General features: G+C 39.2%; 1 protein-coding gene across 1 annotated transcript; it reads left to right on the top strand.

The window, feature by feature from the left end:
• Positions 1–19,400: 19,400 nt before the first annotated feature.
• On the top strand, positions 19,401–24,547 carry LOC114539547 (macrophage mannose receptor 1-like). The gene is made up of 7 exons (XM_028560180.1): positions 19,401–21,293; positions 21,419–21,535; positions 22,368–22,461; positions 22,819–23,199; positions 23,310–23,432; positions 24,253–24,369; positions 24,525–24,547. The coding sequence occupies exons 1-7, from the start codon at positions 21,162–21,164 to the stop codon at positions 24,545–24,547; spliced, it is 987 nt and encodes a 328-aa protein (XP_028415981.1). The 5' UTR covers positions 19,401–21,161.
• The last annotated feature ends 2,011 nt before the right edge of the window (positions 24,548–26,558 follow it).

The raw sequence follows: 26,558 nt of genomic DNA, 5'->3' as shown, positions 1-26,558 counted from the left end.
CTTGTGAGGACAGCATGAAAAAATTCACGAAAATTTCTTTAAAATGCTTCTTAATGTGAATTCCCTTATTTCAACACTACCCCTACGTTCAAAACGTTTAAAAATGAACTTATCAGATGCCTTTCATCTCTTTCTAGACTCTTAAACTTGCGGGGACACCAAAAGTGTCCCCACAAGTATAGGTGTCCCCACAAGTCGGTGTGTATTCTGATTCTTGTCCCCACAAGTCAGTGAGAACAAACACAGAGTTGCACTTTCGAGTAATGAACCTCTACTCATTGAGTGTGAGTGTGAGTAAGCTTTCTGAATACAGGCGTATGTCACTTTTCCTATTTCAGTTCATTGTTGTGAGGGAGCAACATTGTATTTGTGATATATTTGTACTATCAACAAGCATACTTGTGCATGTAAGTCAATGATAAACATGCAAATTTGACCGTAAATGCATATATCTTATGACAAGATGTCCCTATGTTGGAACGTATTAAGAAGAATCCATCATTCAGTAATTGCACAATTATTATGTCAATATGGAGAATATCGAACTATCAACCATAAATGACCAGCTGAGACTCAATTCAAAAATGGTATCAACTTTTTCAACATATATCGCAGCAAAGTTAAAAGTGAATTCATATGTGGTCATTTTTTCTCATATACGTGAACCCAAATTGACATTAACATTAACATTAAAACGCGCATGTACTTTTAATATTTTGGTGACCGGGATATTCAAGAAACTACTCTCCGATTTGCTTCAGTAAAGCGTTGATGAACGAAATCTTTTTGTTTAAGTTTATTTCCATTCAATTCGCCTATGAAAAGTTCGACGTTTGAAACAAACCTCATTGTCCACTTTGATCACATTTCAAATTTTGTGACATTATTTTGCGACCGATAGTTTGTTGGAGTTCATTCCATATAATTCATGTCCTTAATCCGACTTGCAGAAATCTAACCGAGACAATTGGTCATGCACAGATGCAAAATAATACCAATTCAAAGTTTCGCATTTGCATGTATATGGAGTAGAATAACATACTTACGAGATGCATATTCCCATGAGTCCCAGAAAAGGAAACCAATTCTCTCAAACAAACATGAAATTGACTTTGGGTCACATCCTCTGCCCAAAAAGACATCACGTCCTTTCTCGCTGTAATTCCGTCGTGCCGAACGCTGAGAAGAATCTTGGGTGGAGCATCGAAAGTCTAAAAATCACAGATATTGTTGCAGACCATAATTCACGCCCGTATACTAACAGCTCACTCATACTGAAATTCATTGGGTCTAATCACAACGTAACGATTCCAATACGGTATTTCCACTCGAATAAGAGCTTGATTTTCAGTGTGCTACCTTCAATCTTTCTATTCAATAATTAAGGGCGTTTTTCTCAGTGGCAAAAAAACTAATGCTTCACACTCAGTATATAATTTAGTAAAGGATTTACTAATAGACTTACTCTGGGAAACGTTACGTCTGTACAAACACTTCCACTTGTAAACGCATTGTAAGAAACAGTCCCAGTCAAAACCCCCCGAGGTAAAACTCCATCACTAAATGCAAACCAATTGAGTGTCAGTCTCGCGGTGGTTTGCGCAGGTTCAATTAGACAGGCAGAAAATGAATTACGATCGACCGCATCGACTACCGCAACAGAAGCATGACTTTCAGTTCCTGGATTATTTTCATTACTTAATGATGGAAAGACTCTGATTCTTCCTCTTTGAAACGGATTTGAAAATCGAACTGTTAGGCAGTGGAAACCATCAGAGGAGCCTATCGTGATGTTCACTTTGCCAAAGTTTTGCTCTACTTCTGCTGCTGTAACAAAAATTAAGCCATTTTCAGTTTGTCACAATAATCAGAGTTCCACATGATGAAAAAACGACCAAGCTACACGTTTGTAAAACTGAATTAAAAACTTTCTTCTTTCACCTAATTACTGTGAATTATAGGCGCTATAAATTATAGAGAACTTGCTTCTATATATCGTCGTATATAAAATCCATGCATGCATGTGTTTCTCTTATTTAATGATAATCAACAATACAAAATTAATAAACCACAGTATAAGTGTTAAAGTGCTCGCTCTCAGTGTTATCGATGCTCTATATAATATATTTTGAAGTGTGGTATAATTCCACTCGAAATTAAGTACTAGTACTAAAATACGAGCGGCCGATCTGTATGGGTATGGAGAATTACAGATGTATACATGTGACCAAAATACTGCGCAATGAATAATTATTCATAATAGTTAATGTGGAAAAAGTTATAACGCCGCTTTAATTTAGGAAAATCTTGTCTTCCGATGATCAAGTTCAAGCCTGCCTGCAGGTAGAATTGCCTGGCGCTAAAAGCCTAATTATTCCGTTTACCCATTATGCCTTTCGAGCTTAGATCATGCGGCAAATTTAAATGCTTGTGCGAGGAAATCTACAACGCAAACGAAATAATCAAAGAAATATTGTTTTTTATTGCGAATATGGCAATTGTATCTTGCCTTTCACTTTACACATTAATGATAAAGATATGGACGTTTAGGATATGAGAAAATATACAACATATCGGTGGAAATCTGCGGTGTTTTAAGAGGTGAGTTCTATGATGTTACATGTCATAAATACTAAGCGTGTTTGTTTATGCTATGATGAATATTATTCCCAACGTAAAAATGTTTAATAAGACACTCGTTGCCTTTATTACTTTACCTATTATATATCAATGATCTTATTTTGGTCTTGTTCATCGTGCTATGATTTGGGCCATGGTTTTACGTGTTTATAGATTAATTTGTCTATAATTTGTAGTTTAATAATGGCCTATAATCTATAGATTCTATTTTATATCCGTATATAGCTGCTTGTCTGCTGGCTGCTGCCGAAGAAACCTGTATAGCAGGGGTAACTAAAAATAACTTGGAACTCTTTAGCTTTGCTAAATATATATAATCTTAGTATATCTTAGTATAGCCCAAAGTTTGGCTATGCCGAGACGATGGGCTTAAAATTAATCAAAAGCGTAAATGGCAGGTGTGCAGACAATGCAAGGAAGATCTTACGTGACATGTTCCAACAAATTGGTCTAAAGATAACGGTCGAAGTTAACCATCAAAGTTGTCAGCTTTTTAAACATTACTTTGAACTTAAACAATGGGAAATACAGTATCTCAACAGCCGATCTAACCATCCTCCATAAATCCTAAAGCAAAACATCAATCAACAAACGCATCCCATCACTTTCGTCCGACAAACAATCCTTTCATGAATGTAAACCCTTCTACAAAAACGCGTTTGGGTTGGGCAATTACAAAGTTCCCCTCCAATATTCGATAAGCAGTCCGTCCTCTCCACCATCCACGAAACGTAGGCGCCAAAGAGACATCATCTGGTTTAATCCTCCGTTTAGCAAATCAGTGAAGACAAACGTCGCTCCCACATTGCTGCAACTTATCGCGAAACTCGGTGCTTCTTGGTCGGAATAATGGACAGACGTATGCCTGTGGTCTCCGTAATTTTGTTTAGCCTCGTGCTCCTTGTTAGCTTTAAAACTATCGAGTTTGATACTTGCTTATTCTATGGGGTGTTTTTGCCTTCAGAACATGTTTTTAGGGAAGAAAATCGTGAAATTAGGCTGGAATACAAACATTTTCCTGTCGACCTTGGTAGGTTTGCGACATCATGATGATCAAGCTCAATCTTGAAGGTGTTCACTATTGCTGTTGACAGCCTTAAAGAAAGTGTATTGCTTGGTTATTGTCGTGGCAAGGGCTGCATGTGTGTCGAAATCGTGTGTGCTTTCGCATGAAAACCAATGTCTCGGGAGAGAAATACAGAAAAGTCTGGTCGAATTGAACGTTAATCGTGAAGCATTGCTCAGCCAAGCCAAACGAGCCCAGATTTGCATGTCGTCTCGATTGGACATTTGCATAACAAATTATTACTGTTACTCCATAACAAGGCGTGTCACAAAAGACAAAAGTACGAAATCTAAACGTTTAAAATCTCGCGTTCAATACTATCCGAACTGTGTGGCTACGTTCCAGCTACTTATACTCCACGCAACAAGCAACATTTGTGGTGTGCTCCTGTGGCTAAATCTCTAAAATGCGAGAAGACTGTTCGGAGTAATCAGAAATGTGTAATATGTCACTGTATCATGCACGGTGTTTTGATGCAGTCATACTGCATATTCCATCTAACAAGCCCATTGAGCAAACATGTAATTGATGTCTAATAACACTTTTACCTTTCCATGGGCAACCTAACTTTGGATTTTTCTTGCCGGCAAGAAACTAGTGATGATTCTCCTTACCATGTACCTGACGAACATCTCGAAGTTCTGACCAACAAGTCTAATCAACTTAGACTTGCTCAATTGATTAAACACCAAAAGTATAGTATCGACATTTGATGAGTTACTCGCAACAATCTCTGAGTATCCGTTCGATATATTGGCAATGAGTGAAACATGGCATAAGGGTAACCTCTGTCATATTATCGTATCCAAACTCGTGTATTGAGTACAATTTAATACAGAAGAAGTGAGAGAGATTATTTACAACAAGCTAATATTTATACCTAACTACATTACCCATCATGCACGGGACACGAGTTACACAGGGCACCTATGTAGATAACGTTACATCTACTTGAATATGTCAACATTCCCGGTTACTTTAGTGTTTTTGTAACCGAGATAAAATTCGTGGAGGAGAAAATTTGTGGTGTGTATTTGAGAGTTACTATCACCTATAAGAGACGTGTAGATGTCGAAGATATAGAACCTGAAATGGAACATATATGGTTGGAAATATCTGGTAAGAAGAAACATAGTAAGATTTTACTCGGGGTGATGTATCGTTCGGAGCACATGCAGGACTTCCAGACTTAGATAGATATGACCGAGAACTTGTTAAGTCAGTTAAATTTTCTTTGGGACGACCTACTTATCGTCACTGGTGATATGAATATTGACTTGTTAAGACCTGAATTGCCACAAGCTAAGAAATACATTGATCTTCTTGAAACGCTGAACCTACATCGGCATGTGCAAAGTCCCACTCGTACAGTTTTCTGCAACACTTATTGATCACATAATTAGTAATATTCCAAATCGTGTAACTACTGCTACGTTCTTCAATGCCCAACAATTAGTGACCATGATGCCTCTTACGCCTGTATCAATATTGTAGGAATGTTGCTCGTATCTACAGTAGATATGGTAAATGATTTCAGTAGGGTTTGACGAGAGACATAAAAATACCTAGTTAGGAGAATAATGGCTGTCTCTATCAGGTCTACGTATTATATATTTTGCTGTGAAAATATCAGAGAAGTTACAATTGCATTGTAAACGACACTTTTCGATTGACATTTGTTGTCTAGGGGGCATTTATCCCGATTTCCACGATTACACGTTGGTGTTGTTTGAGAATCGTTTTTTCTTAATACTTTCCGATTATGCTGCGAAATTACACTATAATTTTTTACATTTGGCGTACAACTGTAACCGACTTTTATCGTGCTTCTGTTGAATATCTTGTGTAGCGGGTTTGTGGGAAGAAAATGTTTGTGGATAAGTTGAAGAAATCTGCCTCCAACGTTTGCCCTAACCGATTTACTATACGAGGGGTTAAACCATATAATATTTCTATGCCTCTTTTGTTTCCGCGTTGCCGATACGTTGGGGTCTTCAGGGTTGTAGCGTAAATCTTCTTTTTAGTGGCTTTGTTTTAAGTTTTCTGCGTAAAAAGCAATTGTAACTTCTCGGGATGACGGTGTGAAGAAAGTTTATCTCGGTATGACAGCAAATTCGTTTATAATATAGCAACCATAAGCAATCGTTTAATTTAATTCGATATGAAAAGGAAACTGAACTTTCTAAATATATATAGGCAACGTAAATTTAATGGAAAATATTTTTCCATCCATTGGTCAATTCTGAATCACTCAACACCCTATACTCCCGGTAACTCATGTTGTAATCTTTGTATTGAATTAATAAGAGAAACTTTGTATTATGAAATCAAACCATAAAAACTTGTTAAATAAGCAATAGCAGCTGTTCAAGAAATGTCCCCATAATGACCGGTACAAAGCTGGAAAATTTCATCGTGCGTGCGTGCAACAAGATCAATGGAAAATCACGAAATCAAGCAAGAGAATTGTAAACGGATATAATCGCCTGATGATCAATCAATAAAGATCGTGAGACTCTGAGTAGCGAACAATCATTGTAATTTTAAGATTTTAAATAATAATATAGCTATTATTATTATTATTATTATTATTACAGCTATAATATAACTAAATTATGCGGAAAACTAAGTTCTTTCGTTTTCCTCACTTAGCTTTAGGGGATTTAGACGTGCGTGTATGTGCGTATGAAAAGTAAGTGAAAAGCAGCTCTTTAATATTGCGTATACCCTTACCTATCGTCAGGCCGATGATTTCATTAGCTATATTAGAATAAATTTTTCTCCTTTTCACTATAAAACTGGGTGCGTAGCATATAATGCTGTATAAGAACGTGGAACTAAAGTCTCGTGCAGTGACTTTGAGTGCTTTCAAACGACAAGCCGCATGCAGTATAGGTTTTTTTATGCATACGCGCGTATAAAGTAACAACAATTAACACATAATAAGTATTTCTCTTTAAAAACCATGCATATAACTAATCTTTTATAAAAAAACAAACTTGATGCTTGAATACATGAGACTTACTTGACACAACATTAAAATTTCCAGCAATGACAAGAAAGACAAGTGAAATCCACATCTTTTTGCTGTTAAGAGACAAAAGATATTTGCCACGTTGCAAACTGGATGTTGCAGCTACGTAAGCCACCCGGCAGCACCAAACTCCCGGCCTGTGTGAATTCACTGGGGTAACCTCAATCTGTTTACATGAAACAACTATGAGCAATTAGCTCAGGCAAGATCTTCTCACAAACTGCCGGAATATGTAAACGGGTAATGTAAACAGCCCCCAACTTGATAATCCGAACAAATACTAAATTCAGTATTAGTTTACCTATTGATCACTGATGAAATTAAAAAATGAAAGCAGCTTGATAAATTTCAAACAATTCTCGCCAGTATACAAGTCATACCATTATAGGACTTTGCGTAAGTGAATTAGCTTAAATTTGCACGACCTTAGCACATACGAACAACGGCCTGTATGTGCAACTGTGTAAGTGAATTAATTTACTATCTTACCTTCCTAAAGAAAGCTTTTGACAGCAATTTGAACTATTTTTCGTTCACAATCACTTCAGATTATGCTTAGGTGTATGTGGTTGACAGACCAAGAAGATAATTAAAAAGCGACCTATTAGCAAATTCTCAAAAAGGCCTTTCTCGCGCATTCATGCAATAACAATATGGTTTAAATTACTCCCCCGCCCAATCTCCCCTATGACTCTTTAGAAGTTTCTAACCCTAAATAGAACCATATGCATGTGTTTTTTTAGGTTTTCTAACCGATAGCGGAATGCTGTTTCACATTTCATTCAGCAATTAATGCAATACAAACGGCGGTTAGAATATTGCACTGAGCTAATTGAAATATTTGAAATCTATTACTTTAGGTATTTATTCGAGCAACAAGGCCGAGTTTTTAAAATGTATTGATTGAAGTCTTTGAAATATTAATAGTTGATTCTGTTGCATGCACTTTCTGGAATTATTAAAATCAAATTGCATGTGAACTGAGTACAGTTAATGGCACAGCAAATTGTAGTGAACTAAATTAATTCACAGGTGCAAAAAAGTCCTTCAGCTTATGCAGTCTTCGTGCGATAGCCTGTGCAGTAATAAAAATTGATTACGGGTACCAATTTTAGCGGCGCCGTTCGAATAAATAGAGTGTAGAGTAAACGGGCCTCATATTATTCCGGCTAGAAAATTATAGAGTGTCATCAGAGGTCATGCATATAGGTAAATTCACACCATACGGTTATAGTGGATGTATATTAATGCATGCTGAATGCGTGAACGCCGCTGTTTGCGATTATCTTCTGGTAATGTTGGCTATCATCTTTTTGCTTTCAAACACACTAACCAAGCAAAATCTGAAGTTATTGTTACAGACAAAATATATTTCCTTATAAATTATAAAGTCAGGCTGTATCTTAAATTATCAATAGCCAACCGAAAGTGTACCGATTTGGAATATAAAACGTACATAAGCAGTTAATTACTTCGGGGCTATATACATGGCTTTATAACATTCATTGTTTAAATAAATAACGCTATATATCATATTTACACCTCTTATTCCTGATTTCTATCTACACTGATTCAATTGCGTAGCAGTAATCTATGAAGTTTAACTGAAAACTGCACTTAAATCGTATTGTGCAAAAATTTTAAATTTAACTATATAAGTATCTACCTAATATGATTGTGTTATTATCAACCAATGGCGAAGTTTGTTTGTAAATATATATAGGTGGGTATATATAGGTGCTGGCCGCAATTTTATATATCAGACAGTACGAGAGGCTATGTATATATGAGTTTCTCGGGGAATTACGATCTTTTACTAAAATCGATCGCCCATATTTTTAAGCAGTACATAATTTTATGGAGAGAAACAGTCAGTGCTAGTCAAAATATAGCCTCAGTCAGTTAATCTTGGGAGAATGGGTAAGAATAATAGCGTTTGTTGCGCGGAAAAATCACTGCACGATGGCAGTTTTAAAACGGGTATTTCCTGAGCGATTTTTCGCACTCTATTAAATGGTTTATTTCACTTTAAGAAATATTAATATATTAATCAGTCATAAAAAGGTTTTTTGTAAATTACACTTCAAAAAATATATATACCAATTACATAATGCCATAACAACAACATGTTGGAAAATAATCTAGAACTTTTAAATATGCCCTACATCAACACGTGCATTATATACATTCTGAATACGTCATATCTGTATGGAGATTAGTAAGTAATTTATTTTCGTAAACACGCTGGACCGTTTTGTAAAACGTAGATCCGGTTGCTAGTGAATGAAGTAACGTAGGCTATAAGGCGCAGCGGTGTACATACGTGAATTCGAGGTAATTTAAAAATATACGGCATTAAAATAAAAGGGATTGAAATAGGACGGTGAAAAGGAAACTCTAGAATACCAGCGAACACAGTTAGGGGTGGATCCAGCGGTTGTGCACTAATTTGCATGGTCGCAATTCACAGTAATTCCTTTCATTCCGCAATCATTTACCTGCAGGGGTATCAGTATCAACAATCCTGAGCTAATTTGGGTGTTAAGTGAAGCAGCTCAAGCAAATATTAGCAAGGTCTGTTCCAACATTTGCAATAAACTATCAAGCAGAATGCTAAAAACGTTAGTCATTACTACTCCAACGAGGGCAAATCATTGCTTTGAGATCGTTGCTCATATAAATCTCAGCAGCGCGTGCGCATCATTTTAAAAACAGCCCACTGCAACGCTTTACCGCCATTCCCTAATTGTGGTGTCATTAGCTGCGCATCTATTTGCTTGCTGTTTAGCAAACCAGGATGAAAGTGTGTTTCATTGTTTTTAACCTTTATTTCAAAACAAATGTATACAGTTTAAATATATTGATTCGACTGAAATTTGGAATCAATCTATAACATAACCTATCGTCCAAAAGTGTATACACTTTAGAATTACTCTATAGAATATATCTTTACATTACACATGTGTTTTTTTAGGTTTTCTAACCGATAGCGGAATGCTGTTTCACATTTCATTCAGCAATTAATGCAATACAAACGGCGGTTAGAATATTGCACTGAGCTAATTGAAACATTTGCAATCTATTATTTTAGGTATTTATTCGAGCAACAAGGCCGAATTTTTAAAATGTATTGATTGAAGTCTTTGAAATATTAATAGTTGATTCTGTTGCATGCACTTTCTGGAATTATTAAAATCAAATTGCATGTGAACTGAGTACAGTTAATGGCACAGCAAATTGTAGTGAACTAAATTAATTCACAGGTGCAAAAAAGTCCTTCGGCTAATGTAGTCTTTGTGCGATAGCCTGTGCAGTAATTAAAATTGATTACAGGTACCAATTTTAGCGGCGCCTTGCGAATGAATAGAGTGTAGTGTAAACGTGCCTTATATGGTTAGGGCTAGAAAATTATAGTGTCATCAGAGGTCATATAAGTAAATTCACACAATACGGTTAATGGATGTATATTATTAATGACTGCTGAATGCGTGAACGCCGCTGTTTGCGATTACAGGGGGTTGCCAAAAAAAATGAGCCCCCGCTTTCCGAAACTATAATAGAGAAATAAAAATCGTAATTATTATTTTTTAATATATAATGATAATAGAAACACTCTGACATGATCGAAAGTCCTTAATACTGTTCTAAACAAACAAAAGTTTAATAAGAAATAGGATATCCACTGCTTTTGATAACTTTTTGACAGCGCTTTGGCATACTTTCTACAAGTTTATGAAGTTAATCGTCACTGGGATTCTCCCATGCCTGTTTCAAACACTCGAACAATTGTTCTTCACTTTGGCATATACGTTTATTCACTTTTCTGTTATGCTCTGCCCACAAATTTTCAATCGGATTTAAGTCTGGGCTTTGTGGTGGCCAAAAAAGGACTTGAATATTTTGATTCCTGAGATAATTTGTGACGATTTTGGCTGTGTGTTTAGGATCATTGTCATGCTGAAAAATGAAGTTATCTCCATGAAGTCGTCAGGCTGAAGGTCTCATTTGACGTATTAATATTTGACGATATCTTTCTTTTGTTAATATTCCTTTTATTTGATGAAATGCTCCAACTCCCTTGAACGAGAAACATCCCCATACCATAATTTTTTTTGTGCTTTAAAGTTCCATGCAAACATCTAGGTGATAACTGTTCCTTTCGACGACGCCAGACTAAAGATCGATTTTGACAGCGGAGGACGAATGGTGATTCATCTGACCAGACGACTTTCTTCCATTGATCGACTGTCCAGTGTCGATAGCGTTTAACAAATCTTAGCCGCTTACGCCTATTTACACTGCTCACAAATGGTTTTCTTGTTTTAAGACACTTCCTATAATTTCTTTCATGAAGGCGGCGCTGCACTGTTCGACCTGATGTTTGGGTAGATGTGCGGTCTTTCAGCGACTCTGCGAGGTCAGCCGTGCTTGGACAGTCATCTGAGGGATCACGTTGTCTCACAGCTTCTCTGGTTAAAAACCGATCTTCTCGAACTGTGGTCTTTCGCGGTCGTCCAGATCCAGGTTTTCTCTCTCCACTATCTCATTTCCTCAAATGCGAACAAAGCGTCCGCCACTTGCCGAGCATTCCAACCAGCACGAAGGGAGCCCACAATCTGCTGATTTCTTGCAAACTTCCTCTTGGCCTTTTTTGTTGTTGTTGTTTCTTTGTTGCCATATGTTCAAAACTGACAAAATTCTAACTTGTATTTGAGTACGGAAATTGTGCGCAACGAATGTGGGATTTATTATGTTCATGTTACGCCCTCGCGCATATCCCTTTAGATTATAACGTATAAAACCCTATTTTTATGAGGGGCTCCTTTTTTTGGCAACCCCCTCTATCTTCTGGCAATGTTGGCTAAAATCTTTTTGCTTTCAAACACACTAACCAAGCAAAATCTGAATTTATCGTTACAGACAAAATATATTTCCTTATATAAGGTGAGGCTGTATCTTAAATTATTAATAAAGTGTACCGATCTTGCAATATAGTACGTACATGTAGCAGTTAATTACTTCGTGGATACATGGCTTTATAACATTCATTGTATTCAATTGCGTAGCAGTAATCTATGAAGTTTAACTGAAAACTGCACTTAAATCGTATGGTGCTAAAATTTTAATTTAACTATATAAGTATCTATCTAATATGATTGTGTTATTATCAACCAATGGCAAAGTTTGTTTGTATAGGTGGGTATATATAGGTACTGGCCGCAATTTTATATATCAGACAGTACGAGAAGCTATGTATATATAAGTTTCTCGGGGAATTACGATCTTTTACTGAAATCGATCGTCCATATTTTCAAGCAGTACATAATTTTATGTAGAGAAACAGTCAGTGGTAGTCAAAATATAGCCTCATGCAGTCAGTTAATCTTGGGAGAATGGGTAAGAATAATAGCGTTTGGTGCGCGGAAAAATCACTGCACGATGGCAGTTTTAAAACGGGTATTTTCCGAGTGACTTTTCGCACTCTATAAAATGGTTTATTACATGTGTATAAAGATTTATGTAAAAATTCGTATTTCTCTGTGTAAATTAGTTTCATGCAATTTGATTGCACGGTATTCTTTACACGTGAAAAATTCTCGTATGTCATTTTGGCGGCAATTTGTTTACATTTTCTTTCAAGAAAGCGTGTCGTTGTCAAATTGATCTTTATACACATTTAATAAAAAAATTACTTCATGATTTGCTCGTTTGTACGATTTTTTTATGAACTCGTTGCGAAGGATCCCAAACTCATTCGTTCGCTGCGCTCACTCGTTCGTTTTCCGATTCTTCACAACTCGTGCATAAAAATCGTACGTACTCACCAACCATGAAGTAATCTCTATTTAGTTAACTTTAAGGCATGTTAATATATTTATGTATTCATTTTGAAATCAATGGTGTTTCTTGCAATCTGGGGCCGGTTGTATAAAAACGTAGTTAACTTTAACTATAACCCTAACTACTATTAACTGCTACTGTTGAGTATATGGCTTATCAAGGAGCCCCCAACGGAGGGTTGGCGGGATCGGTGCTGATTCCAGAGTGGTGGACTGGATCCAAGTGCCAAGATGCGAACATATCAACTTAAATTCCTCCCTAATTCAATACGTCTAACCTCGAGCTTAAATATTTCATTAATAGTGAGAAATAATCTTTAGACTCAGAGACATATTATTTTCCTTGTCATCTCAAATGAGAATTTGAAAAGGGAAAATGCTATGCGAAATGTTTAGACAAAAACAAATTAATCAGTTCACTTTGCCAAAGTGATCTTTTTCCTCAACACCAACGGTGTTGGTGTATAGGTGTTCCGACGCTATACGCTTAGCGAACTTGCGATGTTAGTTATCGACCCCAATGTGACAAATCGTGTTGATTTTGTTTTATTCTAACAGAATATAAATACTTAAATATTTACATTAATTATACGCAAACTATGACACATCACCACGATTTTACATAACAAACGTTCACATAGACGATAGATAATACGCAAACAAACGTTAATGTCTTACCGAATGTCGATAATCCGCAGAGTTCTATTTTACAAAAATTTTCCGAGTATTTTTTATAAATTTAAAATGTAACAACCGAAACGTTCTTCCTCCGTATTTTTTACGGCCGAAGTGCATGCTTAATTGACGTGGACTCCGCTGCCCGGAAGTGTTGAGTACGTTTACCTCAACATAGTCCCCCCGTTGAACAGTCACCATGAATCGTTCAAATTACGATATACATATATGTTAATTATCTCTCCGCAAGTTTATTGAAATTTATGTTCCGCTTGTTTAAATCGCTTCTTCCAGCAGACATAACTTGGAAATTGGTCTCACCAACTTCGATGTCTTCGTCTTTACTTCTGCCGTGCGTACCAATCCATCTGCTCCATAAAACACTTTCGTAACTCGTCCCAAGTGCCAATGTCCCCTGGGTAGAGTTGTATCCACTAAAAGCACCAAGTCGTTTGTTCTCAAATTTCGTTTCTTCGTCATCCACTTCTTTCCTTTTCCTGCAAGAGGGGAAGGTATTCGCGGATCCAACGGACCCAGAAGTGGTTAGCCAGAACTTGCCCCCTACGCCACCGTTTACGAGAATGAATTTCTGCGTCTTCGAATATGCCGAGGGGCACCGCGAGACCTTGACGTTGTTGTAAAAAATGACTTGGGGTGATCGGTTCGCAATCGTTCGGATCGTCGCTACTTGGGCATAGAGGTCGGCTGTTGAGAATACCGGCTGCTTCTGCGAACACTGTACGCAGTGTTTCGCGCTTAACGAAGGCATGTGGGTGCCCAAGGATGGCTTTCATGGTCTTACGAACGCTTCGGATTAATCTTTCCCACACTCCTGACATGTGGCTAGCTGTAGGAGGTTGGAAGTGCCATTTTTTCAACGGTTGTGAGTGCCATTCCACTCCTTTCTCGCTCAGAGCTTCGATAATAGCTTTCTGATTCCATCCCTTCATAGCCGACCTTATCTCTTTCTCCCCACCTACGAAATTTGTTCCATTATCACTCCATATTTCTTTGGCGGCGCCGCGGGTGCAGACGAAACGGCGCAAAGCTTGGATAAAATCGTCTGCTTCCAACGATCCGATATCTTCAATGTGGATTGCTCTTGTATTGAAGCAGACAAAAATACAACCATACACTTTCTCCGTACCGCGACCACGTTTGACATAAAACGGGCCGAAGAAGTCTAATCCGGTATACGTAAAGGGGGGCTCATAAGGGGTGAGCCTGGCTTCGGGAAGGTCGCCCATCATCTGATTCATTGGAGCTTCGTTGCTCTTCCGGCATGTAACGCAACGACGCAAGATCTGACGAGTCAACACACGGGCGTTAATGATCCAGTAACGCTGACGGACCACAGACAGTACATGCTCTCGACCGGCGTGACCTAATATTTGGTGATAATAGGTAATAATTAACGAGGCGATGTGATGTTGATGTGGCACTATCATGGGGTTGACGTTCTCCGAGGTTAAAGGTGCGTGTCTCAGACGGCCGCCAACACAAATAACGCCGTCCAGGAGTACGGGCGAAAGAGTCACCAATCTGCTATCTGACTTGATCTTCTTTCCAGATTTCAGAGCCGAGAGTTCATCCTGGAAGTATTGACTTTGGACTACTTTCACGATAGATGTCGACGCTTTCTTCATTTCTGTTAAACTTATTTCCTTGGGAAATGAGGCCACTTGTGATTTAGCTTTGGTTCGTAGATGACGCACGAACCGCACTAGCCAAGAAATATATCTCTGCAGTTTAGACCACGACGATACGTCATTCAGCAGTTGAACCAAATGGGAGCCAATTACGACTGCCGACGAGTTATGACCAATACGTGGTTTCACGACCTCTTCATCGTCCTCTGGGACCTCGGATACCCTTGCGACCGGCCAATGATTTGGAGTCTGGCTCAGGAAAGCGGGTCCAGACCACCAACGGCACGTTGAATGAAATGCTTCGATTGGCTAGCCCCTTGATCCATCATCGGCCGGGTTTAGAGCTCCGGGGACATGTCGCCATTGTTCTGGCGTCGTATGTTCGTGAATCTCTTCTAAACGAGTGGCCACAAAGCGGTGAAATCGCCTATTTTCATTCTTGATGTACTGAAGAACTGTGGTAGAGTCGGTCCAAAAGATGATATGATCAACGTTCCAATCCAATTCAGCTCTGATTAGATTACTCAGCCGTACAGCTAGGACGCTTGCCATAAGCTCCAGTGGTGGGATGGTGGGTTTCTTTATCGGGCAGTTACGGCACTTTCCCATAATAAATCTACACGATATCGCCCCAGCAATGTCGACAATTCGTATGTAAGCAGATGCGGCGTATGCGATCTCACTTGCATCACTAAACAGGTGCAGCTCGATTAAACGTACGCGAGACATGTCCGTATTGAAATAACATCTTGCAATCCGAACTTCAGACAGCTGCGATAGTGACTTCAGCCATCTCTGCCAAACCTTGAGTTGCTGCTCTCGAATCTCGTCATCCCATCCGACCTTCTGTTGCCAAAGTCCCTGCAGTAACGTTTTAACCGGCAGAACGTAAGGTGCGAGAAAGCCCAAAGGGTCGAACAAAGAGCTCACCACCGAAAGGATTCCCCTTTTCGTTGCTGGTTTATCGGTAGAAATGGACGTGAAGTAGAATTCATCAGTTTCAGCATCCCATGATAATCCTAGGGTGCGATTAATCGGCAGCTGGTCAAGGTCGAGGTCAAGTGTAGGAGATGCCCTTTCGCTGGCTGGAATTGCTTGCAGCACCTCTCTTCGGTTGCTCAGGAATTTCGTAAGGCGGAATCCACCTTCTTGCAATAGGGCTATTAACTTCAAGGCTAGGTCGACAGCTTGTTTAACTGTTCGGGTTGATTTCAAGAGGTCGTCCACGTAGAAGTTCCGGCGCACTACATCTGCGACAGATTTACCATATTTCATCTCGTTGTCATCCGCGGTTTGCTTAAGGGCCCTATTTGCACAACAGGGTGAGGATTTTGCGCCAAAAATGTGGACGAGCATTTTGTACTCTGCTGGGGGTTTACTGATATCGCCAGCTGACCACAGGAATCGAAGGGCGTCGCAGTCATCGTTGATCACCTTCACCTGATGAAACATAGCTTCAATGTCAGCAATCAGGGCGATCGGATCTTGTCTAAATCGTACCAGAATACCAACCAGGTTATTGATCAAGTCTGGACCCTGAAGAAGTTCATTATTTAACGATGCTCCTGCGAAGGTTGACGCCGCATCGAAAACGGGACGAACCTTTCCTGGCTTGCGAGGGTTCAAGACTGGATGATGCGGTAGGTACCAGGTTTTGTTGCTTCGCTCTTTAATCTCGTCCGAGTCGAGCTTGCGGGCGTAGCCCTTCTCGACATAGTCATCGATAATCGCCGCGTATTTCTTCTTCAGATCTTGATCTCGTTCGAGTCGATGCCTGAGATGTCGAAGGCGTATTTCTGCCACTACTCGATTATCGGGAAGTCGTGGATCATTGTGCTTCCATAACAGTCCCATTTGGTAGTGACCATCAATCTTTCCGATCGTATCCTCTATGATTTTCTCAGCCCGCTTATCCTCCACCGACTTCGGTTTGGCATTGTCTGTAGCTGTTCCGAGTGATTCCAATTTCCAGAAGTCATCGACTTGTTTGTTGAGTGTATAATCGTCCGTAGTGGTGCAGACGTTGTGGGCGGCCGCGCGCTGTAAGCTTGTACCATCCCCAATACGACCGAGAATCGAGTATCCCAGGCAGGATCGTATCGCTACCGGGGCACCAGGGCCGCCATATCTGACATCAAGCGGGATGAAAGCTTCTGGAACGTTTGTCCCGATAATGACAGAGATCCTTTTCTGCTGGACTTCGGGAAACGGCACGCCCTTGAGATGGGACCATAGCGATTTGTTGCTTTGTATCAATCGATGACGTAGCGGTATCTTTAGTTCTTTACCACACCAGGCGTTGTTCAGCTTCAAGCGTTGTGGTTTATTGTCAATAAGGGATTCAACTGCGAGGTTAACGCGAACGCCATATTGAACATCGTTATCATTGCTTACGGTTGACAGGACCAATTCATCGGGGTGGCCTTGCAAATCTAACGCCGATGCTAGTGAGGGGTCCACTAGAGTTATCTCCGACCCCGAATTGAGCATCGCATACGTGGTCACGACCTTTCCAGAGTTTCCAAATACGCGCAAAGGGACGACTTGCAGCAACACGGTGTCGCGCCTCTCCACGAAAGCCGCATTGACGGAATTGCCTTCCCCATTTCTGTCGCTTTGATCAGAACCTTTGTCTTCATCCCTCTTTGGCTTGCGCGGTGTATGCAACAACGTGTGATGTGACGCACCACATCCTTCGACTTTGCATTTGAATTTGCTTGGGCAACACTTGGCAATATGTTTGACTGTAGTGCCGGATTGTAAAACAGGGTTGTTCTTTAAACAGTTATAACAGAGACCTTTCGCCTTCACGAACTCATTCCTCTCAGCGGGTGTTTTCTCCTTGAAAATGTTGCAGCGGTGTAGAGGGTGTTTCTGGGGACAGCAAGGGCAGGGTGCTTCATGAGGTCCCTTGTGTACTGGAAATTTCTGATCGTCGCCGACACCTGTGGCCATTGTATATCTCGGCAGTAGGTCTTCTTTCTTCGCTTTGCTTCCTTTTAAAGTGTCACCCGGGGCCTTTGTCTTGCTTGCATTAATTGGATGGTTTGCAATATTCGCCCATTTGTCAACGAATGAGCGAAAGTCGCTCAATGTCGGGAAACGTTGACCCTTCTCTTCCAATTCATTTGCTAGTCCCGCAAATCTTTGCTGTAGGTGTTTCGGTAGTCGGCCGGCCATCTCCACCAGATTTCCCTGATTTATTTCGTGCAAACAGTCCAACGATTTCAATGTAGCCACGGCTCTCGCAGTTCTGTCTGCAAACTTTCGAAGCGCAACTCTGTCACCGTTTGAAATCACAGGACCCTTTACCAGGCCATCAACTATTGAACTCACAATTACACATGTACGACCGTACCTCTTCTGCAGTATTTTTAGTGCCTCGTGTATGCCGCCGTCAACTGCTTCCAGACTTGCAACTGCTTCCTTCGCGTCACCGTCCAGAAATTGTAACAAGCGCATCATCTTCTCCCCGTCATCAAAGTCTTGCCTTGCCATTATACGCCGCTCAAATTTCTGCTTGAACAGAGGAAATTCCTCGGGAACGCCGGAGAACTTGTCAAGTTTGATAGCAGGGAGGCTTTGATTGGAGGCTATTTTCTGTTGGACTGACGAAATGCCTTGCATAGCAGATGCTACCATAGTCAGGATGTCTCCCTGTTGTAGGTCGTTTACGCTAGCATATCTCTGTGGTGGCTCCAATGGAGAACAGCTTGGCTTGCTTACAAATAGAGGTGTTCTGTGTTCTGCCTCGAAGACTGGTTGCTTGTCATTATCTGAACTTAACGGCTCCTCGACAATTTTGGAAGCAGATGTCCACTGAACTTGGGGTACGCTAGGTGGGGTATAGTTGAAGGTAGACATCGAGTGTGGGTACAAATCGTTGGGTTTAGTGTAGTAGGGATAAATTTGGTTTGGGGAGGGAATAGGTGCCTCGTCGCTAATATTCGTTGCATGTCGAATATTCGTTGCGTTCATCGGAACTGACGTGGCCGATCGATTAATGGTTTTCAACTGATTTTCTCTTGCACTGTTCGGACATGACGCCGACAGACGTGAAGCTGGTATAGCCGGCGTTGAGTGAAGTGGCTTGGTGGGATGAGCCGTGTTCTCACTCAAGTTTGAATGTGGTTCTTCTCCGAACGAGAAATCTTCGTATACGAGGGGTTTGGGGATATCGCCCGTGAACTCCGGTTCAGCTAGAATGTTCTCCTTTTCTTGCGTGACCAAGCTCATATCAATCTCTCCATGTTCTTCCATTTGTTCTTCCAGTTGGACTTCTAATTCCAAGAGGGCTGCCCGTTGTCGAGCTTCGGCCAGTTCCTTTTCAGATTGTTGTTTTAGGGTCTCCAATATTTGCGTTTTTTCGATCTCTTCCTTTTCCATTTTTTGTTGCCTTAATAGCTCTTTATGTTTCCATTCGATCTCCAAAAGTTTATTTCCCCTTCGAGTTTTCGCCGTTGTTCTTGTTCCGCCAAACGTAGGGCTAAATTTGCCTTCGCGGCTTGGGCTCTTTTTTCGAGGACTGCTGAGCTTGAAGAACATTTTGTTCCTCTGGAAACATTAGATCTATAAGTGTCCACACTTTCGGCGTATCGGTGACACATGTTCTCTTTGCAAGTGCGAATTTTCCATGATTATTTCATTAAAGTAGGTTGCAGCATCGAGCAGATATCCTGAGATTTTCTGAACGAAGGCGAGCTTGTCGAGATATAACTGATCGAATTGTTGAATGGCATGGTAGCACTCCTGACTGCTCGGGCTAATTATAGACGTATAATAGTTATGAGCCTCAACGAACCTTTTCCATGAATTATCGTACTGTTGTGAAAGTACTCTAATAGTCTCGGCATTGTTTGGGTCATTTAACAAAGATTCGATTTGACCACGCACACGAGTAACGGCTCCCAAGCAACCTGCCCTAGTTCTCTTTGAGGAGTACACCTTTTCGTCGAGAACGTCGTCAGAAACTTGTTGCACACGCTCCCTTCGTGGCCATCTCGTATTTCTATTGTCTGAGTCCATATTTCATTAAATCAGCGATGCATGTTATTGTATATATTGTAATATACAGTCCTTAATTAAACGAACGTCAGGCGCAAGCCAACGGAATCTCTTTGTGCTTCGACAAGAAAGAACTCCAAACGGTCGGCTGATCATTCGAATAAAACTATGTATAGGTGTTCCGACGCTATACGCTTAGCGAACTTGCGATGTTAGTTATCGACCCCAATGTGACAAATCGTGTTGATTTTGTTTTATTCTAACAGAATATAAATACATAAATATTTACATTAATTATACGCAAACTATGACACATCACCACGATTTTACATAACAAACGTTCACATAGACGATAGATAATACGCAAAAAAACGTTAATGTCTTACCGAATGTCGATAATCCGCAGAGTTCTATTTTACAAGAATTTTCCGAGTATTTTTTATAAATTTAAAATGTAACAACCGAAACGTTCTTCCTCCGTATTTTTTACGGCCGAAGTGCATGCTTAATTGACGTGGACTCCGCTGCCCGGAAGTGTTGAGTACGTTTACCTCAACAGTTGGCGACTGCAGAACATCATCGACTTAGTCTTAAACACGACGCTGCATCACTGTGGTTGGAAGACGTCACTAGATACTCATTTAAAGTGTGCATGCGTGAATTACAAAACTTTGATGGATAGATAGAAGATATTTACGTGGTGAGTCAACTAAATACATATTAAAATATATTATGCGATAATTCAAACCCTGCCGATTCAAACACTGTTATAAACCTCGTGCAATTAAGTAAAATTATGCGCTAAGACATCGCAGCATCAGCTCAGTATAATATATTCAACGTGTTGTTGATGAGTGGAGAGAGAAAGCGCATACATACATATGCACACTGCACATTTTAGACGTCAGCTTGAGGTATTAGCGCTGCATGAATGTGTGTATTTAGAGCATATCTTGCAAAGACAAATTAATGCAGTAATAGCGAGTTATGTATTGAACAGTGCATACATTACGTAAAGTTCCAAAATGTTTGGGTATGTAAAAGTTTGGGCTTTTATCCTTGTTCCACTGAAAAATTTATGTTTTCGAAAGTTCCAGCGCGCGGGTCTTTTAGAAATTAAGACTTTAGAAATTTGAAAAATGCGCAAACTCTTGTCTATGACAATCTTATTCGCATTCAAAATAAATTATACAAAAAATATACGGCATAATATTCCATGTATATAATTAATGCCTACATCTTAAAGTAAATGCATGATTTTATTTTTTTACAATTGGATTGCATTTGAAACTCTCGAACGGCCTATTTTCACAGAACAAGGTTCCAATCATTTCGTTCGGACTTCCAAAAATCCTCCGTCCAGCACCAATTATGCACAATGCAAGGTAAGTTTGTAATCATTTTTGCATAAAATGACAACGAAAATTAACTTTCGAACTATTAAGTTATCAATCATCATAAATATATTCGCGGGTCATAAATCAAAAAGTTTTGAACGGTAATTTTTCAGGATGTCACTTTTGCTGCCAACTATACCAAACCACCAACGGTGTTAGTCTCTCCGAAGCACAGTACATCAGGAAATAATGTTGATCCAAAAAACAATGGAATCTCCACATGGATTGAGGTATCTATCCAACTTTTGGTTATACATAGAAGCAGAATACTAGACAGCTATTATATTTGGTACACTAATTCTTAGTGCAGTTCCAATATAGACAAACTGCGACTTCAATGTATCAACTAATATATGATGAGTTAATTAAGCCAGTCTTCAAAACACCTAAAAACGACGTTTTAGAAAATACAGGGAGTCTTAATATGTTACCTGAAGATCTAGCTAGCACATCTTAACTATAATGCGCTGAGAATACATCGGGGACGATCATTACGTGGCTGTCTATACTGAATTTCACCAGTAAAATGCTTGCTTCACATAATGTGCCTGTAAATTACCTCAGTATCTCTAAAAATTGGAAACTTTGCCAAGAAATGATCGTGTGGCAAGCACTGTAGGCCATTGTCAACCAGATGTGAATGTGCCTTGACCCAAGGCTTACTTCAATCGATCTGAAATAGAATTAGCCAAGTTTAGATAGAGAGGCCGACTTGAAGGATACTATGATCTAGCAAAACCTATAATAATATCTACTGTATGCCGCAACGAATGATGTTCGCAAAATACAACAAAAGCAAGTTTACGTGAAGTAGTGTTCCGACAACTCTCTGAGTGCACAGCAAAAGTTATTCGTATGTTTCTCTAACTCTCAAATAACCAATGTTAGGTAGTCCTGTTGTAAGCAACACTCGGGTAATGTAACAAAAACAAATATGCACGTACAGTTGTTCACATACAGAACTTTGAAAATAATGTTAATACATTACCCTTTCATTGTACATTAAATAACGTAATGTTTAAGGAAGATTGCAACTTAATTTTTCTTTTTACATCATTGTAGACTATTACAGATGCGTCTTTTAGAATATGTTTTAAAGAGTTACACAGCACCAATGGTTATGATCCTGTTACAATATCCCATGTTGTCTTAGGAGGTGAGATTGACTTGAAATTAGACGTTTTTGCCTTTCGCAGTTTTTCGTACTGGTTCAGCTAAAGTCTCTACTATGTCAACAAACTCAATTTGACGGATTTTTCAACGTCTTTGTTGCCATAGCAACGGTTGCCAGGCGCAATTTTTATTAGACTTTCGCTCTAGATATGTTCTCTGAAAGTACGTCATGTAGTAAGCGACTTTAATCTTCTTGAAAAACATTTAGACGCTTAATAATTAGTGTTGGAAATGTGCATTTATCAATTTTGCGAGACTGTAGGGAGCCACGCTCCCAAAACTTTTAACGTCCCAGTATTTTTCGCAATTTTCCCCCAACAATTCACGTCTTTCATACCAGAAATCTGTGATTCGGGGTGGATATATTTCAGAGGATATTGTTATAAAATAAAAACTTCGTGTGAAACGTGGAAAAACGCCTCAACAACGTGCATGGGTTATGGTTCAACTCTGGTTAGAATTGAAAGTTCTGAAGAAGACGTCTTCGTTCAAAATCTTCATTATGGAAAGCAGCCATCTTGGATCGGATTGAATGATCAAGCAAATGAAGGGATATATTTGTGGAGCGATGGCGGACCTGCCTTTTACACATACTGGGATCCACGAGTAACCACAAGTAACAGCGAGACTGAGGACTGTGTTGAGATTTCAGGAAAAGATACGAAATACTACTGGCAATCATCATCATGTGACAATTGTCGAGGCTATACGTGTATGAAAGGTATAATCTGAAATTACGGACATAGTAGCTATTTGCAATGCTTGCAATCAGGGGAAGCGTTAAGTTATCAGTTTGAGTTAGCAGCACAAAAATTCTTCTTTTGACATTAGATTATGATGAGTGCACTCAAAATACCCACACTTGTGACCCAAATGCTGATTGCAAAAACACCGACGGTTCATATACATGTCAATGCCGAAGTGGTTTTACCGGCAATGGAAAAGAATGCAGAGGTATATTTTACAGTTCATGATCAGTTGGCAAATCTTTTAATGGAATTTTTATTGACCATATTCTTTATTCAGTTTCATTTTATTAACTAATGTATAGAGCGAGGTTTTTCATGATATCACTAGAATCATCACGATTTCACTAACAACAACAAACCTATTTATGCGATGTACGTCATTCTCACTCGCGCCTGCGTACTAATGCACCAACCGCTGACAGTATCAAATTTCTGGCTAAAATGGCATTGTGAAATGATGCCATACTTTTTTTACAAATAAATAATTATTTAATTTTTTTTAACCACGTGTCATATCTAACATTATGACGTCATACCAATGGCGAGGACACCAACGTCTCAAGGAGGGGAAAATTAATGTGAGATAGCACAAGTGCGAGCGAACAGAGCAATAATGTCCATTATTAAAACAAATACTAAAATTGAATTCGGTTCTCAGAAAGTGCATCTGCAGTACTCTACCCTAATTAGAAATGTGGCGGGCGAACGAATAAGAATATTTCTATAATCTACTAGATTGACATCTTTAACGGTTCTAAAAAAAATTAAATGCATTTAAACTATAGATTCAAGCTAAAAATTATCATAAATAACCGTTAATTGAAAAATATAAAGGTTGAACGAAGGTTCTACAAAAAATATGCATGCAATTTTAAAGGGCATTCTCCGGTGGACAACGCTATCAAGTTTTCGTACAACTAACTGAATCAATGAGATGAAGAAAAAATCTGGTAGTGTTGGTCATTTCTTTAAATCCACTTGCATTTGTCGTGCGTTGACACTTGCCTATTTTCTTTCTGGTATAGATGTGAACGAGTGCTCCTTAAACTTATGTGCGCCAAGTGCCAATTGTAGCAACACAGTAGGCTCCTACACGTGTCATTGTAGGAAAGGGTATACCGGTAACGGTCGAAAATGTACAGGTAAAGTGAGCAGATGGCATGCCTTGCGCTCTGCACATTGAAAAATACTAATTTACGTCCATAAAGTAATACAAACATATAACTATCGTTATATTGTTTCGTGAATTTAGTGTGCTGTGTGCGACATGTTTCCTCCATTTTGTTGTGTGTTCAAGGTCGGATAGGAAAGCAAGATTAGACGCCAAATTAAACCAAAAAATTCACCAGGCCCAACTCTATATTGATACCGTACAAAGCGATGGTGCACATATAGATCTTCCTTAGATTACATATTTAAACTGTTCTAAGAAATACCGCGTAATGTAGAATTTCTAAACTATTTAAAACGTATTCCCATCACACCTATCGCGGTATTCTAACCAGTCGTATAACCATACGAACACCATATAACAAGAAATTTACGTTAATAGATGTGGACGAGTGCTCCATTAACGGTTTGCAATCTTGTGACTCAAATGCAGATTGTAGCAACACTGCTGGTTCCTATATTTGTCGATGTCGAAGTGGTTATGAAGGTGACGGTTTTTCTTGTCTGGGTACGTCAGTATTGATAAACTCAATGGACGACTTGCGCTTTAGACTAATTTTTGATCAAAGTAACTGGAAGAAAATAAATCAACACAGCTAGAAAGATCTTACTTAAATTAGTGCAAATGCAAAGTTTGGCTGCGAAATTTTGTAAAATACGGAAAATATAGCCATGCAAAGTTGGCATATTTTGTATACTTTTGTATTACGTGCGAAAATGTGTAACTAAATTAGTTACAAACTTTCGGCCGTAATACAAAAGTATACAAAATTCGTCAACTTCGCATAGCTATATTTTCCGTAATTAACAACAACTCCCAGCCAAACTTGGCAGTTTTACTAATTTTAGTAAGCTCTTTTAGAAAATATCCTTTTTATCGCCTATGTAAGAAATTAGTCTAAAGCGCAAGTCGTCCATTACTCTAAGGTGAACTAGAGGTGACACTAAGGCATTTACTATCACATATGCGGTCAGCTCAATGTCGCTAGCTATATATTTAGCACAAGTACGTTTCACTTTCGCTAAGAGCCTTTGATATGTCTAACTGATATTGGCATTCTGCTTACGTTATTAAACGACTCGTTGCATGTGCTTTCATATTGTCGAGAAACCGTCAGAAATAGTCCACAGTTGACGTGAGGTTATTCGTATATTTTGTGTCGTTTACGGTGTTTCTTTGCTTCGAAAGCGCGTCGTAGGCAGGCCACGTGGCCAAACGTAAATTCTCTTCTAACAAAGCGACGTGCCCTAGTTCTGTTATTCAAAAATACGCAATGTGCCGACCAGAAGCAGAGGAAGCAACCAGAACAGCTATTCGCTGGGATATGTTATTTTTGGCTGGGAAAAGGGTTGAGAAAATGTGACACATCCAACGCCTGAATGCATATATTCACTCACTTTTCTATGATCATAATAATTATACTCATGTTACCTAGTTGACCCAGCTATAGTTGACCGTGATTTATTAATTGAAACTCGAAATCAGAAGTGTGCCAAAAGTAACACGCCACTTTTGCAACACTCATCCTTTGAAACTGATTGAGATGCGTGCCAATTTTAGTGTCGTGCGGGAATCCTGGTCGCCCAAGTAACGGGTACGCAAGAGGATACAGGTATACTGAAGGATCGACGGTGACTTTCGGTTGCTCTTACAGTCGTTACTATCTGTCTGGGGCATTTTCTACTACATGTCAGTCAAACGGGGTATGGAGCAATCCAACTCCTAGTTGTAAGTAACAAGACTTAAATGCTTTCTTATTTAAATGTAGCCTCAGTTTTTTTGTATGCAAGTATTAGCATAGATTAGGCACATTTTCCATTTCAGCCGTAACGTAGCAAAACGTGGTATACCTGTATCTCGATTGAAGTGCGGGAAACGACCGCGTGAAATGCATGCGTCTGAACATGACCAAAAAATAGATTCAACATAATAGCGCGAGGCATAAAAACCGCATATATAATTAGCCTTGTTCACACAATCAAAAGCGAAAAACGTATATGAAAATCGCGACTTACTTGTTCATCCGTCTTTCATTTTCCTTTACGTTGTATAATGAGTCTCCGATTATAAAAAAGTGTTAAACAATCACAACGAAGCAAAATAAGAAGCATTTTGAATGAGCAAGTGGCTTCCAAATGTTAGTTAAATTTTACAACCGGC

The sequence above is a fragment of the Dendronephthya gigantea genome, unplaced genomic scaffold, assembly GCF_004324835.1.
Source record: "Dendronephthya gigantea isolate DGI-Jeju-01 unplaced genomic scaffold, DenGig_1.0 000205F, whole genome shotgun sequence".
Lineage (NCBI taxonomy): Eukaryota > Metazoa > Cnidaria > Anthozoa > Malacalcyonacea > Nephtheidae > Dendronephthya > Dendronephthya gigantea.
The sequence above is the reverse complement of the archived record's forward strand: the minus strand, read 5'-3'. Positions and strand labels throughout refer to the sequence as shown.

Bases quoted from the DNA above. Each gene is read 5' to 3' on its own strand.
- LOC114539547 (XM_028560180.1), top strand. From the start codon at position 21,162: ATGATTTTATTTTTTTACAATTGGATTGCATTTGAAACTCTCGAACGG. The intron at 21,294-21,418 runs GTAAGTTTGTAA...GTAATTTTTCAG, and splicing joins CCAATTATGCACAATGCAAG to GATGTCACTTTTGCTGCCAA. The intron at 22,462-22,818 runs GTGAGATTGACT...CTTTCATACCAG, and splicing joins ATCCCATGTTGTCTTAGGAG to AAATCTGTGATTCGGGGTGG.